The sequence below is a fragment of the Maylandia zebra genome, linkage group LG7 (genome assembly GCF_041146795.1).
Source record: "Maylandia zebra isolate NMK-2024a linkage group LG7, Mzebra_GT3a, whole genome shotgun sequence".
NCBI classification, from domain to species: domain Eukaryota; kingdom Metazoa; phylum Chordata; class Actinopteri; order Cichliformes; family Cichlidae; genus Maylandia; species Maylandia zebra.
In genome coordinates, this window is record NC_135173.1 from 26,399,164 (window position 1) to 26,417,486 (window position 18,323).

An 18,323-nucleotide genomic window follows, 5' to 3' on the forward strand; every position below is an offset into this window, starting at 1 on the left:
TCTGATTTGTTTCCTAGAGGCCGAGACAAACTGCATAACTCTGAACATGAAGTGTTGAAAATATTTTATTTGTTGATAATGCAACAGCTACAGCAGAAGGTATAAGTTACAGCTCAGATTACAGCTAGAGGTCGACTGATTCACCAGATCAAACTAGTGTTCAGTGTCAGATTGAACTACAGTGTTGGAGATTATATTAATAATAATTAGTAAGCAGGCGAGCCTTTAAATGAAACAGTGCTTCACATAACTGGAACAGGGCTGGTTAAAAGAATGCTCAAAATAGACTCAGTGATATGAAAAGAATGGACACTTAGTTTTTATACACTATTAATCAGAAAAGTAAATACGATTAATAAGTGCTAAAAATACTGCTTGCAGTTCATTCTACATGTTTAACAACACTATGACACTATGCCTCTATAGATTCAAATATAATCACTTTCTCTGGAACTCCCAGTTACATCACCATTTTATTTTTCTTTGCAACATGTTGATCATCATGCAACTATTACATGACATGTAAATGAATTTTAAGCTTTTAATAGTATTCAATGACAGACACAAAGCAAAACATGCACTGATGACCTGATGTCTTCATCAAAGGCATCAACAAAAAAGAAAGAAATGCAACACATGTATTCCAGATAGATACTTGTGAAATCTATCTGCACCAACAATGCATCCTCCACTACTGGTTTGTTGATGAGTCAGAGGTTTCACACACAGCTTCTTGACCCCATTCAGGTATTTTTTTTTTTTTAAATGCACTGATTGTATTCACAACTGTCTTTGTGCATACCCCACTAAGCCCAAATTAGCAAGTGTGAGTACTACTAAGTCGACAGATAAAGTCCTATGATTACAGATTCAGTGCTCACTACCTAACAAAGCCTTTCCGGGTCGATTTCTCTCACTGTGTTTGCAGTGTAATCCAGCATTGTGCTAGGTTGGACAGTTTTGCTACATTGCTCGTTAAAAACTATGCTTGCAAGACTAGCTACTATGGCTGGCTAACTATGTGTTAGCAGTAAGCTCAGCGGCTATAGTATCAATCCAGTACTTTCAATTAATGAAAACAAGCAAATTAATTTACCAATTTCTACTTTGACTAATAAATAAAGCTATAATTATGGAACACATTTTAATAGTTGGCTAAATGCAAATATATATTTGTTTCGGTCATCAGTCGACCTCTGTGGATAAGTTTTAATGTATTTGGTTGGTGGCTTTTTTAAGGGGGTGTTACAGCAGAGTGACTATTGATTTATACAACTTTAAAAGCTAAATCAGGATGTGAAAGGCAGCTCAGCTGAAGGTCTTCAGAGGTCTATTTAATTCCAGTTAACACAGGCCTGTCCTTATAACCCAGTTTACCAGCTTTCCTAAATCATGGATGTTATCCCATGTATTTTGGTTGGTTTCAAAGGTTGTGGAGCTCTGAAGACCTGTGGCCTGAGTTACATCTATCACAGACACAGACAAACTGCTACATCAGTGAACCCCTGCTGGTATTCGGTCCGATTAACAAGAATAAATCTGAAAGCTGATTGGTAGGTGTTGCAGTTTATCATCAGCTGCTACTGGGTCCCTTCTCCATCAGTTTGAGTCCAGCTCAACATGGGTGGAAAGGAAACAGGTGCACTGGTAAACATACAAACACCATCTACAGTCTGAGATTCCAGTGCTGATGCTCATCTTCCTTTCTCTGTTAAATTTCCACGTTACTGATTCAAACAGTTATTCTCTGGGACGATCATGATGATTCAATACAATAATAACAGAAATACGTCTATATAAGAATTAGGCAGACCTCTCTTGAAACCTCACAAAGAATTTCACCATGAAGATGGCTAACATAACAGTTAAGGCTGCTACATTTCTTCATTTTCTACATCGATAAATCTTGTGCACACAGTGAGCAGTGGCTACAGAGGCCTTTGGGCTACGACATGCTCAGCGATGTTTGCTGAAGGTTTCTAGAAATGAAAGAGACTGGTGTGTGAATGTTCTCTCTTTGTGGCCAAATTGAACTTTACAAAGAAGTTTTCTTCAACACAGCCACAGTTTAGAAAAACAAAACCATTTCTCACAGTAAGTAGAGCATTTAACCACAATTTTATTTACCAAGAAAACTCAAGTATGTGTGGATTAAACACTTACAGCCTTCCCTTTCTTTAGGGAAAGTTTTTGTTGCAGTGTTTCCCTAACCTTTTCACCTGTGATGCTGTGAAAGAAGACACTCTTAACGAAATACCCCTTTGCCAGTATTCCAAAGATTGTGCGTTTCTATTAGGCAGTGTCTAACAGCAATTCAGATTTTTCTTAGGCATAAATTCTGTCTGGAATTATTTCATGTTCCTGCACTTCAGGAACAGAAGTTTTTACAGAGCAGATTTCATCTGTGACATTGACTAGTAATGCTGAGATCAGAGCTTTAGCATATCATCTAAAGCAGGGTTGCAACGGCTCATACACACTTTAAACTAACTGAACCCATAGAGTTGAGCACAGGGTGCTTAGGTAGTATAGAAATGGGAGTTTGGCCTTCATAGAGCCTCTCACAGGTTAAACGCAGCACCTAAGATGAGTCCGACCTTCATACAATATCAATACGGGACTCCAGTAATGCTGTTGTGACTTTCAATGGGAACATACTACAGAGAGTATTGCAGGAGATTAATCCCTGTAGCTTTGGACTATGTGTTTCATCCACATGACATTGTTTTTTAGCTGTCTGCATTCTTTTGGCCATTTAATGTCTCACTGTGAGGAACAGCTTTGAAAAAAACAAAACAAAAAAACCCAACATAAAACAAACAAAAAACTGCAATGGCTATAAAATGTTTTTTTGACTTTTGGAAGGTTCAGATGACCATCTTGAGATTTTGATGAAGCAATATTAACTTGACAAAAGAATTCAAAATGATGCTTTACTACAGAAAAACTGATTTTACAGCTACAGCTTGAGCTCACATATCACAGACATTACAGATTATTGTACAGTTAGTGTGTAAAACTGCTGTTAAAGCATCATGTTTTTTTCTTTCTTTGTGTCTGTACTCAGACTGAGTTGCATATTCAGCAGAAATGGAAGATAAAAAGGATTTATTTGTGCGCTGCTCAGTTTACCCAGCCATGACCAGCTTGACTGAAATGAGACTGAAAAGTATCTTTGAGAATTTTTTTTCTTATTTTCTGATAATTAAAAAGAGTGAAAAAATGATTGCAAAGCTACGACTGAGCTCGAGTCTCACAGAAAAAAGTAAGGAACCAAAGAGACAACTCTGATGGACTTGTTTGAGAAGCTGAATGCGTCCCATTGCAGTGAACGCTGTGATTGATAGATGAAAAGTTGGAGCTGTGGAAACAAGTCTCATCAGAATTATTTTCTGTAAATACTCACCCAATCTCCTTCAACCTTTAATGAATGAGCTAAAACCCCTATTGATCAGATGACTCTGGGAATGATTGTAGGGTGTCTGGCATGTAACAGTTAATTCCGAACATCTGAAACTGAGAAAGAAGACCATAACAAGAGCAAGATATTGAAACACTTGTGACAGATCAAAATCAAAGCCCACATGTTTGAACAGTTTAACTAGCTTAAGAGTTGGAGCTTTGACTGAAAACGATTAGGAACAGTACCCATGACTGGTCAAAACAGATAGAAGATGGAAACGAGACTGGACAACGATTTGTCACAAAACAAACACCAATAATGATAAAACAAGTTAGCATTACTTGTGATTAACACATGTTTCAGCATCAAAGGTGAAGCTGAACACATATCAATCATAACAAGTCCAGATTAAAAAAAACAAGTCAGTGAGAGAGTCAAATCTGAGTTGATAAGTAAAACAATGAGACAAACAACAAAGAAAGAATGAAATCAAATCAAAACAAGTCTGAGTTAAGAGAAAATAAGACTGGCATAGTGGGTCAGGACCTCACTATTACAGGACTCAAGAACTACAGGACAATTTAGGCTGTGCAGACATGGACACGTTCATTGTTTGAGTCTTGGTTTCTTTGGTTTTGAGTTCACTCTAAAACTGTGCAAGTCTCAGCTTCAAGCCTGAGTTCAATATTAAATAAATTTGGTACCAAACACCCAACAACCATTCCAACCAAACACCAACAGTCATCTAGCAAAAAATCCAAAATCTGAGGTTGATGTTTTACTTTCTGCATCTAGAGTTTCATCAGTTTTAGCATCACTTCCCACCTGTGAGGAAATCACCTTAAATCCTCAGACCTGGAAAGTAAAATTTCATTTCTGACTACGCTGATGACATTTGTTGAGTAACAATGTAACTTAGCCAGTTGAGTTTTCAAGTGAAAGATGTGATGAGCATCACATGATGGAGGTGGTAGCAGTGCTTTAGGCGGCGGCCATAATCAGATGGCTCCAATGCCTGGGGACAGACTGGTGGAGATCTATATTGCACAGGGGTTGGAGAGATCCTCAAACACTGGCAGTTCTTCAATCCCTCGAGCAAACAGCTTGATCAACTGGCCGTGCACTCTGAGAAAACAGCAGAAGTTGTTTTTAAAGAGAAAACTTAAACCAAGTTTTGATATTTGTAAGGAAGAAGATCCCACAGGGTCGTCATACCTGACGTCAATGCCTGTGTGGGTCAGGATCTCGCCATCGCAGTTCCAGCTGCTGTAGGCGGGTGCACAGCCACAAGCTGGGTGGTCTTTGCAGATCTGGCTGAAGATCTGCCGCTTGCTATTCTCATGCAAGTCCAACTCCAGGTCCGAGTCGCTTTGGCAGTGACGTGGCATGAAACGAAAACGCCTCACTCGATGGACCTCAATGAAGGTAAGGTCAAACTGATTGAGAGAAATAAGTATTTAGTTGTGGACCAAAATGTCCAAAGAATATCAATAAAAACATGTTTTTTTGTTTTTGTTTTAATTTAGACTGGAAATATACCTGGTCATCTTTGCTGGTGTGTCGTAGGAGGTGTCTAAGGAAGTTGAAACGGGAACATTTTCGGACGAGGATGAGGTCTGTGGTGCCGTCAGCCAGGTGGGCAGCAGGCGAGAGGCCTTTAGGGCTGCGAGGACAAGCACAGCTCATGCTGGCAGCGTTTATAGCGAGGAACTTTCCTCGAATCGTCCTCCACTCGCCACTACTCTCTGGATGAAAAACAAAAGAAAACAGACAGATTTGACTTTACTTGTTACTGCTGCCAAAACAGTTTTCACTCTGTGCCAAAAGTTTGCACATTATTCATCATAAACATACAAAACAAAACAAAAAGTTCCATTCACTACATTCAGTCCAATGTTTCTCACATAATGAATTTACTGCAGGTTGCATCACTACAGTTGTGCTCAGGAGTTTACACACACTTTGGGATTAATGGTTTCTTTGAACTGTTCTTTTTCCAACCTTAAATAACTAAAAAAAAAAAAAAAAAAAAAGGATTAAATGCACAAGGTTAAATTTATTTGGAATTTTCTTTTGTCTACACAGGCTCAAATATATACATACACTTACTTAAATCTTTGCATCTATTATCTAAATCTATTAACTTCTTATTAGTGATTATGATTGACTACAACTGGTAGTTTCTGTCACAGCTCTCAGAACAATGGGCACTCGGTGAAGATCGAGAGGTTCAGGTTTAAAGTTTAGGCTCAGTGAATTTGCTGTGAACAAGAGCCAAAATAAACTTGGAGAACCTTGAAGTCAACTTGGACAATAACTTCTCAAAGTGTTCAGAAATAATATGTTGGTATTAGGTTTGGTATGGAATTCAATAAAAACTAGAAAAACAAAGCCAGCTGATGTCTACCAAGACTACAGAACAGCCATGGGTGGATGGACACGGTTTTATCATTTTTCAGGAAGTGTTACATATTTGTCTTTAATTCACAAATATAAATATTTTCTGAGATTTAACAAGAAAGAAACATGACAAAGCCAGACGAGGAGATTTAGGAATGGAGTAATGTTCAGTGAGTAAGACCATTAGAAACTGTTTTTGGACTGACCAGAGTCTGATGCTTCATCCATCTCATACTTCTCGCTTCTCTCTGAATTTAGCTGTCCATTGTGCTGACAAATTACACACCTGGAGATTTACAGAGAAACCAGCGTTACTTAAATGATGCAATGAACAAGGACTTTAATGAGAAGCCATTTTACATTTAACCTCAGAAGGTTATCACTTTAATTTATATGACTGCGTTTGGTTGCAACATAAACCAAACGCTTCAGCTGCAAAACTGAAAGTCAGATAGCCAAAGAGTTAATAAACTAGAATAGGATTTATAAAATGTTTTGGTTGTAACTGAGGTCACAGGTTTATGATCAGCTCTAAAATTCCAATAAATTCAAAAGAGTATTTATATATTTAAAGAAAAAAGGGAAACAAGTTGATACATGTTTGGATCTCTCACCCAGATCGACACCTGGTCGCGTCTCGTGGCGTTCCTATGATACCTTTGGCTGGCAGGTAGGACACTGTTCCTTCGTAGTAATGATGAGTCAGGAACATCTTCAGACCTGCAGACCATTACCAAAAAAAGAAATTCTGATGAATAATGCACACGTGCAAGCAAATGAAAATGACTGGAAGGACTGTGGTAGGCTGATGTGACTGAGCGGTGACATAAAAACAACCTCTCTTTGCTAATATTTAGAGTACCGGGCCTCTCTGACAAATCAGACATCAATAAATTTCTCTGCTTTATCTGTAAAACATTATAGATAAAATTAAAGGATATTATATATTTTCCCACCTGAGAAGTCATATCTTGCAGGCCCCATCCATCTCTTCCTCTCGCTGTCTGATAGCACATCGCCATAAAAACCATATCCAAGCAGCGACACAGAGTATCGCAGGAACATGTTGTTGTGATGAACTGAGCACACATCCAGCGGCTGAGAGTCTCCTGCACACAGATATTAAAAAAAATGGTATGTTTGCCATTTTTGAAGAAAGACAAGCAGACACGTACACTGAGAATTTAAAACAAACCAAGCTGTGGTTTGTTTTACATTTTAAAATAAGTTCAGTTAAATGTATCAAATATTCTATTAAACTGTATCAAATTCTCACTTCTAATACCAATGTTTGACATTGAAGTCTATTTTAACGCTTGCTTTCTCAGCAAAATAGTTAGATATTACCCCAGGAGTGTTTGTCCTTTTTTTTTTTTTTTTTATAGTTTCCATGTTAACATTAACTTTAGACTTCAGAAAGGTTATGTTGCTGGAATGGATATTATGACCGCTGATGTCATGTAGATGATGTGACTGACCCACAATGATGTGTAGTGCAGAGGTCACGGGGTCATTTGTGCCCACAGAAGCAAAGCAGATGCAGTCTGTGGAACCTGAAACAGACAGAAGAAACAATGAGCTGAAAGAACACAAACACCATCTGCTAACAGTTTACTAGTGTAGAACATTCCAGTGAAAAGAGGACGGTCATCACCGATTCTGATTATTTTCTTAAACCTTTACAATGTGATTTTACATTGTAAAAGCACTGCTGCTCCTGTTGTGCACACACAAACACCTGCAACCATTAATTGCCCAGGTGTGCGGTTTCACTTTTGTATCTGCACAGAGGAATAATGTCCCCCAGGTGACTCTGTGTGTATTTATAAGCACAGCAGCAGAAAACACCAAGGACACAAACCAGCACAACTGAGAAATGAGGTCACAGTGACTGCCTGTATTTATACTTACATACTTATTGGCTCTCACCTGTCATTAAAAGCTAGATTACCTCTATCACTGTCCAGGTCAGCAGCTAAAACTGTCTTTCTAAATCAGGAAGAAGTCTGGCTATTTTTCACTCGGGATGTTTTATATATAGCAACAATGCTATTTATGTCTTAAAGAGGGAAGAGCTGAGAAAATCAGTTGAAGCATTGATGTGAGGCTTTCATACAAATAATAGAAGGAAATATTATTTACAGACAAAGATAGAAAACCTTCCAAACAATTTGGTCTTTCTTTTCACGCTCTGTCTTTGTAGGTGTCTATTCTACAAGTATTGTATGTACTTTTTATTTATAGCAGTTGTTTGTGATGAAGTACCAGAGTTTGTGCTGATAAGAAGATGCTCTTCATATAGGTTAAGGACAGTTTAAAAACTAGACAAGGAGAGACCAAAGTGATTTGTTAGCTGGCAAAACAGCAGACTCCAGAGAGCTGGAGGTTTCTGGAACAATACAGCAGGCGCTAGAGTCTGTTAGTTCAATAAATAATCCCTTGAGGCTTGGAAAACCTTTACACAAGTCTTTGGCGCCAAAGAAACCATGTAATGGTTCCAACCTGCTGAAGTACACCTGTGACACAGTGCTACACCTTTAGGATGAAGTCAGAGTTACCTACATTTTTGCTGTAATCCAACACAAAAAGAAAAGCAGTGATATTTCTCTGAGTTTCAGACCTGCAGGAATGATTCCGATGCGTAGGGAGCAGGGAGACAGTGCCTCCTCTGGACTGTTTGGATCTACGCCGCAGTCGATCTGTGTTCTCCAGATCAGTCCGTGGATGATCTCAGTAAACATGCCGTCCCCTCCAACGCACACCACACTAAGCAAGGGTCACAGTGGAATATTAGCATCGACAATCTCTCCGTGACCTTTTCTAAAAGATCACATGTATAAATGTTGTGTGAAAAACACACAGATATTTTCTGTGGTGATTTATTTCGGGAAGCTCAGGGATTTTTTACTGTCCTACATGTACAATCAGATCTATGAGCATTTGCATAACACCACCAACAGTTGATGCAGTACTTTTAGTAAACCTGCTGAATTAAAGCTGAAAGTCTGGTTGAAAATCATCATCATGTGTAATTGTCCAAAAAGTTTATGAATCTGAATTATGTTGTGCTCGGCTTCTTTTTTATAGCATTTAAGTAATTAATCTTCACTGTACAGGGTGAATCACAAAGAATCTTCCTTTTTCAAAGTGGTTGCATTCTAACGCGTAATGTTACAAGGTGCGGGTTTGTGAGTTTCAGGTGGTTGCTGGTAGGCAGAATAACAACAGCAATGGCTGCAGTGACTCCAGGTATGCTCACAAAACTGTGGGACGAGTTTGACAATTGCTTGGACATATGCCAAGTATCTGGAGGACTACAATCTTGTTTTGTATGTAAACTATTAAAAACCCTTACTTCAAGCTTCTTTGTCCAGTCTTTTGAAATCTGATGATTGTTTTTGGACACACTCTGTAGCTTATGGGTGAACTTCTATTATGGACAAACAAAACTCACCCATCAAATTTCTTCAACTCTGCCTCCATCTTCAAGTGATCTCTGGCGTGATTGGCGTACTCTGTCACTATGACAACAAACACACAGATTCTCAGTGTGTTACATGTATAATTCTGACACAGGAAGTTGGAGACTGGGTGGTGAGTGACTTGGACGTACCAATAACACTGGTGGAGATTCCAGCCTGTGTGAACAGGGGGGCAACTTTCTGCTCGTAGATCCGTTTTCCCTGACGCTTCCCACCATATGGATTTATGTAAACCAGCAGATGTTTTGGTCTGCTGGCTGTTGACACAAATAACAACAACAACAACAACAACAGAAACTATGTCACAAATAGTTTGTGGAAGCGGCATGAGTTATTCAGACAGAGTGGGTTTTTGTAAAATCATACTGTTACTGGCGAGCTGCTCTCTGATGCTGCTGACCCAGTGCTGACACACCGCCTCATCCGAACAAGTGAAGGTGACTTCAGCACACCGCCAGCGGTGCTGCCGACACCTCTCCACGTACAACACTAAAACAGATACAAGTTAAAAAAAAAATACTTATTTAATAATCAGCCATCTTTGATTGCCAAGGTGCTAGAGTGCAGATCATGCAGTGTTTGGATTACCTGTGAAGGCCTGCCTGCAGTCCTTTCCCTCTCTTTCTCTGATCTTTTTCCAGCTGCCATCGTCTCTTTGTCTGCTGCCATTCTCCTCCTCTTCCTCTCTGACAGAGATGATCTCTGACACTGGGACACTGTGACAGACACCTGAACAACACACAGATGCACACAAAGCAGTTAGTGTCGCCAACCAGCAGCCAGCTCTCAAATTTCAGAGCCTTCTGGCAGCATGTGAAGGCACCACCAGGGGTATTGTTGCTTTTGGCCTTATTTTCTAGAATGAGGTCATGATGATGTGAAACAAGTCCACATATTTAGAGTGATGCAGCAAGTTTAGCAATACTCGAGTGTGACATGACCCACATATTGGCATTGTCATCTTTCGGATTCACTTCTGACTCACTTATCTGTATCTGCAGCTCACATCACAATCACTCTTCTGCTATTCTGTCTCCACATGAAGGAACCTACGGCACATTTTCATCTTCAAATGGTTTTAATCTTAATTCTGACTTCATGAATAACAAATAAGACTGAGTGAGACCTTGGCTCCATTTCAAACACTACTGTATCACTGGGCTGTGATCATTTCCACAAACGTTCAATTCATTTTCAATAATAATCATCATGAACTCCAACACAAAGCTTTGTAAAAATCCCTGTTTACTATATTTATATTTTATTTACAAAACACAAAAAAACAACCCCAAAATCAGCTTTTCACCATTTCAAAACAGCATTATAGCCAGAAGTAGCATATTTTTAAAAATACATTCATAAACTTTAAATATCAGGGGTGTCATCAAGATCTGTGACTTTGCCAATAACAAAAAAAAAAATTTTTGACCTGATTTAAATTCCCCCCTCAGGGTCAGCTCCTTGTGCATCTCAGGACTGATTCCATTGTTACTGACTTTTTTTATATTCACTCCGTGGAAGTCCTATTGTGACAATTTTCTATGTTTGATGAAGTTATAGGGAGCCACATCTTCATGTTGAGTGAAGACTGTGTTGGTGAATAACAATTCTGAAACCAGAGCTGGAGCTGTTAATTGGAAATACTTTATCAGGAGAAGAACCACACTCCATGCACTTCTCTGGTCATATTTCTCCTTCTGTTGGTCAACCTCTGCCAAAGCAATGAGGAGCCATTGATAATTCTTAATGAGGCTTTCCTCTAATCTAGTTTGTTGCTTTATTATTAACAAAAATCGACCTACATCACATTTAGGATTAGGGTCCTTGCCATAGAATGTCTGGTTAAGGCATGATAATTTAGAGAAAGCTGAATATTTAAAAAGAAAAAAAATTCTCCTTTTTTGCCATTCATGCCATTTAAAGAAATACCCAGGTGTTAACCAAAAGTGTGTTTTAAATATCAAGGGATGATTGGTGTTTGGAAGAACTGTTACACTGCTGCTACTGTGATCACTAAATGTTTTCCCTCAAATGCCTCGGGACTTTAAAACTGAACCCCGCATCGAGAGGGGAGCAGCCATGGTGAATGGTGGTTCTCCTTCTGGTCTCATTTCTCACCTGATCCACGATCTGCTGACTTTGAGAGTGTGTGTATTATTCCACTGAAAACTAACTTTTGGAGGGTGGGCTGCAGTCACCCTCCAAAACTTTGCTCATCGGTGATGATCCATGATGAGAAAAACACGGTCAGTTTGACACAGAAGTTGATGTTAGCTTGGTAATAAATGAGAAATACGTACACACACTCCAGCAATTCAGAACAGGACTTCCATGAAGCACTGGAAGCAATCCAGAAAAGGACAAGGAGATGATGTTTAATGAGACAGTGGCTAAATTTAGTTCAGTTAAGGTTTTCCTTGTTATGAGCAGAATCACAATACTTTTTGTTTTCACCATGTACTTTTGATCTATACTATACTGCCAAAAGTATTCGATCTTCTGCCTTCACACACAATAGGATTTGAGTGACTACCCACACTTAATCCATAAGGTTTAATATATTGTTGAGCCACCCTTTGCAGCTATCACAGTTTCAACTCTTCTCATAAAAGCTTTCTGCAAATTTTATGAGTGGGTTCGTGTGAATTTTTGACCATTCTTCCAGAAACAACTTTGTTATGTCAGACACTGATATCGGACGAGAAGGCCTGGCTCAGTCTCCATTCTAATTCCTCCCAAAAGACACTGCAAAAAGATCTCTGCACACTATGCACCCCAGCATCAGCTAACCCCGCTCTGTGAGTTTGTGTTGCCAGTACTTTGTAGCTGAGGTGCTGTCATTCCCAATCACTTCCAATTTGTTATAACACCACTAAAAATTGATTGTTGAATATTTAGTAGAGATGAAATTTCACGACTGGACTTATTGCATAGTTGGTATCCTATCACAGTACTATGTTGGAATTCACTGAGCTCCTGTGAGCGACCCATTCTTTCAGATGTTTCTAGAAGCACTCTGCATGCCTAGGAGCTTGATTTTATACACCTGTGGTTATGGAAGTGATTGGAACACTTGAATTTGATGAGTTGGATGGGTGATGAATACTTTTGGAAATATAGTGTATGTCTTCATCTTACTCTAAGAAAGAAAAAGAGGAATATCAGACTATTCCTCTACATAACACTTGACCAAAGAGTGTTTTCTTGAAGCCAGGAGCATGTTTATCTCCCATATAAAGAAACTTAAGCAAACTACAGTAGGTCAGCTAAATTAGTGGAACTACAAAGCCAAACTACACATCGAACACTGACACAAGAGCTACAGGGAGGGCAACATGTTTCTGTTGGATCTGTTATTGATGAACAGACTGAACACAGCATTAAACTGACACGTTTTACTCCTAAACATGTGGTTTATTCCAAAACATGACTTCTGACGGTAAAGGTTATTTCATGAAACTGAGATTATTTAATTACTCTAATGTTAGGTTAGGAGGTTGCTTTGTTTTTATTTTTCATCATTTTGGAATAAAACCACTTATTTAAATTGGAACAACACAAACAGACCTCACACTTCAGCCATCAAACCCAGAAACATGTACTAACAGCAGAACCACTAAACCTCCACACAATGGGGTGGAGGTGGCCCACTGCATTGTGGGAACTAAATCTCCTACCTGGATCAGGTCGACGAGGAAACAAAGGAACACAAAATCCTGCAGGAAAACCATACAGGTAACACTGTAATTAGCAGATAGAGAGTAAGTTAACCTAAGACAATCAGAAAAAATGTAACTTTTGTTTCAGATCAACAAGTGCCTAAATGAATGAGGATACTAAGTCACCTTTTAACTTTATAGTCTACATGTTTTTAAATCAGCCTTCCTTTCTGGCTACTACAGGTGGGGGTGAAGAAAATTTTTTTTTAATTAAGTATTTCAGTATTTTCCACGGCAACATCGCATCAATATAGGGACAATACAGAGATAAAGTTTGCATGGACTGCAAATAAAAACTGAACTTTTTAGTTACAATAAAAAACTCAGCTGCTTCTTCAGTCCACCAGATTGTGCTGTCGGCTTTTTCTTGTGAGGTAAACTGAAATGTGGGGCAAAGCTGGTATTGAAAGAAATCAGAAAATGCCATCTGTGTCTAAATCAAAAATGGACTTGAATTGAGAATTGACAGCTCCTTTCGCACCTTACCATGATGGAAGACTGATAGCCAAAGACGACAAAGCTAACATCACATGCACTTAAAGGAAAACACATCAGACACTGAAGACAATTTGTTACCTCCCAGTTCTTTCCACAGACACAGTCTGGATCAGAGAAGTGATGCATAAAGCTGAGGAACGTTTGAGTACAGCTGAAAGGATAGCAGCTCATCATCTCAGAGGACAACTGCTGACTGCTGTCTTACATACACAATACCTGTACACTATGTGCACGCTAGTCTACACATTTGCATTAAAAATGAATTGGAATAGACTGTAATACAAACAGTTTAGTCTGTCAGGTGCATGCAACATGACAGGTTTTAATGACACTGTCGATCAGTCTGTATGCTTCACAATGCAATACTCAGCATATTGCAAACACACAATAATCTCACAAATCATAATCAATTTTTCAGTATGTGAAGAACCCACACAAGCACTGGGAAAGAATGCAAACTCAGTGAGTTTACAACTTCCTCCCGCAGTGCGAAGACATGCGTGTTAATGGCGATTCTAAAATGGCTATAGGTGTGAATGGCAAACTGTCCAGGGTGGACCCCTCCTATGGGTATAAGCTGAAGTTGGATGGATGGATGGATGGATGGATGGCATTGTATTATGGGCTCTCTGGTGAGTCAGATCTCTACATAGAGTTCCTTCAGCCTAATTTACTCAGAGCACTTAATCTATAGGTCACACATCGTCAGGTATAAAGATGCATTTACACCATATTTCATGCCTACTCATAGTTACTCATAGATTTCTTTTTCTTTTAAAATGCTGTTCTGCTGGTATGTCTTCATGTCTATGATTAGTCATATGCTGCAAACTACCTCTTTTATGGCCACGTGCTTTTAGCTACACTGGAAAAAACCCTGGGTTGACTTACTGAGTTGATAAGAAGCTACATGTGACTGCTTAGCAGGACTGCTGATTCTAAGATGAGCGAAGCCAGATAAGGAAAAAGATATCCTGGGCATGGTGAACTTGCTTTATAATACAGGCGTTAGGGGGATATTACAAGCTACAGTTATATTCTTAATATTCACTATACTGTTCACCCATTCAGTTCTTAAATTCAAATATCTCATTGTGCACACTTTGTAAATAATGCTGCACTGTATTCAGTGTTGGGGAGTAACGGAATACATGTACCGCCGTTACATATTTAAAATACAAAATATGAGTAACTGTATTCCGTTACAGTTACCGTTTAAAAGGGTGGTATTCAGAATACAGTTACTTTGTTGAAATAAATGGATTACACGGCACGGTCTTTTCCTGTTTCATATATTAGGCTATGCTCTCTCTATTTTTGGTAATTCCACACCAGAGGAAAAACAAACAAAACGCGGCTCTAATGCCTGTGTGTCAATCTCACGGCCCATGTCACCTCTATTTGTGGCCCGCAGAATGATGCGAAGAAATATTTTTTAAAAATTATTGACAAAAATTATTTAATAAGAAGGCAATAGGCAGAGTGTTACAGGCATAGCCCTAAAGAATGTAGCCTCATGGGCAGTGTAGTCCGTGCTGCAGGGAGAATGGACTGCCGTTATGCGTCTGTGAGCGCGAGGGAGGGAGAAAAAGGAGAGTGGAAAAGTACGAGCTGTCACCAACCAGAAACGGGAGCTGGAAGCATGTAAATATAATAATAACCACTGCAGCCAAAAAGAGTGCCTGACGAGCCCAGTTGTAAGTAAGCTATTAAGACTCGACTGTACACTGTGTTCGTGTTTTCCTCTGAAACAATAAGTTCCGTTGGAGCAGCCTTTCAACGCCTCTCTCTGTCTCTCGCTAGCAAAGTTGACCCAGACAACAAAGTTTAGCGTTTCAACACCCCCAGCAGCAGACAGACAGAAACTAGGACACATAAAAAATTCACAACTGAAATACAAAACACATGCTGGTGTGTGTTTCAGTTTTACACACACAGCTGTTGTCACCATGACACTGGAAACAACTGAACCCTGACCAACTCGGATGAAACAGAAGAGAAGTAACCTGCTGACAAACAAACACTGTCACGCACCTCCTGCAGTAACAGTTGGGATCATTTTAACAGGCAGTGTGAGGTGAGTCATTGATGATCCACCAGAGATGTCCAACTCTTTAGTTAAAATTTTAAAGATTCAAGTTCTTTGGTGTAAAAAGCAAAGCTTGCCTCCATGCCTCAATGTGCATTTCAACCTGTTGAAAAGTTGCATTAAAACAGGAAAAAGAAACCTTTCATCACAAAGAGGTAGAAGAAGAAGAAAAAAGGATAAATAAACCGCACATGAGAAGCGCAAACAATGGCTCCCGTGGAGAAAGTTCATCGTTTTAACGCTTGATTTTACTCCTCTATAAAGCCGTAAGCATAGACTGTCTATAAAACATGAAAATAGCCACTGTAACTGACTTAATGTTCTGTTAACCATGATATAAAAATAGTGAATGAGCTTCATAAAGTGAAGGAGCTGAGAGATATTCATCCACAGACTTCTGTACAAGTATGTTATACTTCTTCCTACTCCATTTCAGACCTAATAATTGTCATTTCATGTCATTTAGACTTTGTTTTATTTTATTTTATTTTTTGTTCTATCTGAGCACATACGTGTGTGTATTTACATATATATTCGTATTTGTAAATGCAAGTATGTGTACTGGTGTATATATTGTTTTTTTCTGTATATGTCTGAAATAAAGATACAATACAATACAACACAACAAGAGTCTCCCCCTGCTGGCTATTAGAAAGTATTACGCTCACTTTTGAGATGTTGAAGCTATAGACATCTACACTCTGGAGATGAGTAAAAAAAAAAAACAAAAAAAGTGTATAAACAAACAATAGTTATGAACATTACAGTAGTTTACTGCCCCCAAGTGGCAGTAAATGGCAAAAACATGTAGACTATCAAACTGAAACCTTAACACAGAGTACACAGGGAGGTTAACAACAAATGCAAACCACAAATTTGGCTTATTTTGATATTTTAACTCCCAAAACAAAATAAAACTCAGGATTATATTAAGATATATTGAGGTGAATGACTGTGGTAGTCTCTACTGAGGTTTTAACTGGATTCTAACAGAGACTAAAACACTTCTGTTCACCATGATCATCTCAAATGATTCATCATTAATGTGTTCATGTATTAGACAATGTGACTGTCCACGAATAGTACATATTATCAATCTTTGTTATGTTCAATGATACAGGTTTACACTACAAAAGGTTTGTGTTAGCAGACAAATACTGTAAAACAGTCTGTCCTGACTCCATGGTATTTACATAAAGCAATGATTACATCCCTGACCGGGGCAGTGATGCATATCAGACGATTAGCAAGAGCCACCCAGCTTTACAGTTATACTGATCTGAATATGTCACTGATAATGTTAAATTAGAATTAAAGTATTAAGAAATATAAAACTATAAAACCTTTGTTTATGAAACGTTATTTTGTTTTGTTTTTTTATTTATTTGTTGTGCTCACACTGAAGGGTACATCTACATTTCAAACGACAACACAATGATCGGGTGATCGATTCGTAATATGTTACAGTCACAAATCAACAACAGAGAAGTAATTAAGTACATGAGGTTAGCCAGTAACCTTTAACACAAACTCAGTGTGACCATGTTATTCAACACACACTGGTTCATATGTAAACCAGTTAATTTGGGACTGATGGTGTGAGAGAAATGTGAGTAGGGGGCTCGCTTTCACATCTGGAGATTTTGTACTTACTTTGAGTACTCTTTTTGATACTGCTGTGGCATTTAAGTGCAGTATCCTTCTTTAAAATCTCGTAGTGGAAACTGTTAACAAGTCTCTGTATTCGATAAACTTCCTATGTAACAATCCCATAACTTTCAGATGAAAACTTATAAAAATGTTACAGATTTTACAGCAAAACATCAAGTAGCCAGTTCCATTCAAACATAGCATATGTTTTTAAGGAAGTGGACGTGTCCAAAACGGATTTAAAATAAAGTGAATGGTGCAACTGCCTTCGTCAGCTGGACACAATGGCTCACAAACAAAAGCACGTCTACTGAATAAATAAATCACTCAACCCTCTGCTACTTGAAAAACTGTGATTTTTCATTATGTTGTTTGTGGTTAAAATATTCTAAACTTATGTATGAGGTTTGGTGTGTTTGTTCGTCCCTGCAGCTTGCAGCCTCAGTGACTCCACTGTCAGACTGGATGATGAGTGTTATGTAACCGGATGTATCATATCTCATATGGTCCTACAGTCCGGATACATTGTGCTCAGAGCGGAAAGTTAACGGCATGATATCCACAGGTCCAAACACTGCTGTGTGTCCCCTTTCACGTTTTCTCTGAGTTCTTTGTTTATCACACAGGATGTCGCGGTGCGCTTAAAGGCCAACAGAGAGATATATTAAGACACATAGACAAAGGCAGACACATTAATCACGGATCTTACTGGGTCTGAACGGGTGGTACACGGGACTAGAGGTCCGTCTCTTCCAGATGAGCAGTGACCGGCTCAGGCTTACATCGTACGCGGCATTTCTGACGCGGAGCTCCGACTGCAGCAGCAGCCTACCCGGCCTCTCCATTGGCGTTTAGCCGTCTTGCTCCGTCCTTTAGCCGGATGAGGAGGCAGCAGCACTCCGAGTACGGTTACCTTTCCCCGGGCATGTTGTCTGTGAGTTTCCCTTAGAGGCCCCGAACCTCGAAAATAAGTACTTTTTTTTTTAAACGACGGGGATTTCTGTTACTGTATACCCATGTAACGGACTCCAAGTCGGTACAATTTTCTGGCTGATAGCGGTTTCTCACCGGATATAGGAGGG

General features: G+C 39.0%; 1 protein-coding gene across 2 annotated transcripts; it reads right to left on the bottom strand.

The window, feature by feature from the left end:
* Window positions 1-49: 49 nt before the first annotated feature.
* Window positions 50-18,323, bottom strand: LOC101484257 (ceramide kinase). Of its 2 annotated transcripts, XM_004556291.3 has the most exons (14): window positions 17,951-18,323; window positions 12,963-13,001; window positions 9,874-10,014; window positions 9,652-9,774; window positions 9,417-9,542; window positions 9,258-9,324; window positions 8,424-8,569; window positions 7,282-7,356; window positions 6,760-6,912; window positions 6,418-6,523; window positions 6,010-6,089; window positions 4,943-5,148; window positions 4,619-4,839; window positions 50-4,528 (listed from the first exon to the last, which is right to left on the bottom strand). In XM_004556291.3, the coding sequence occupies exons 1-14, from the start codon at window positions 18,084-18,086 to the stop codon at window positions 4,441-4,443; spliced, it is 1,707 nt and encodes a 568-aa protein (XP_004556348.3). In that variant the 5' UTR covers window positions 18,087-18,323; the 3' UTR covers window positions 50-4,440. The 2 variants fall into 2 exon arrangements, with proteins under 2 accessions (XP_004556348.3, XP_004556349.3); XM_004556292.3 differs by lacking the exon at window positions 12,963-13,001.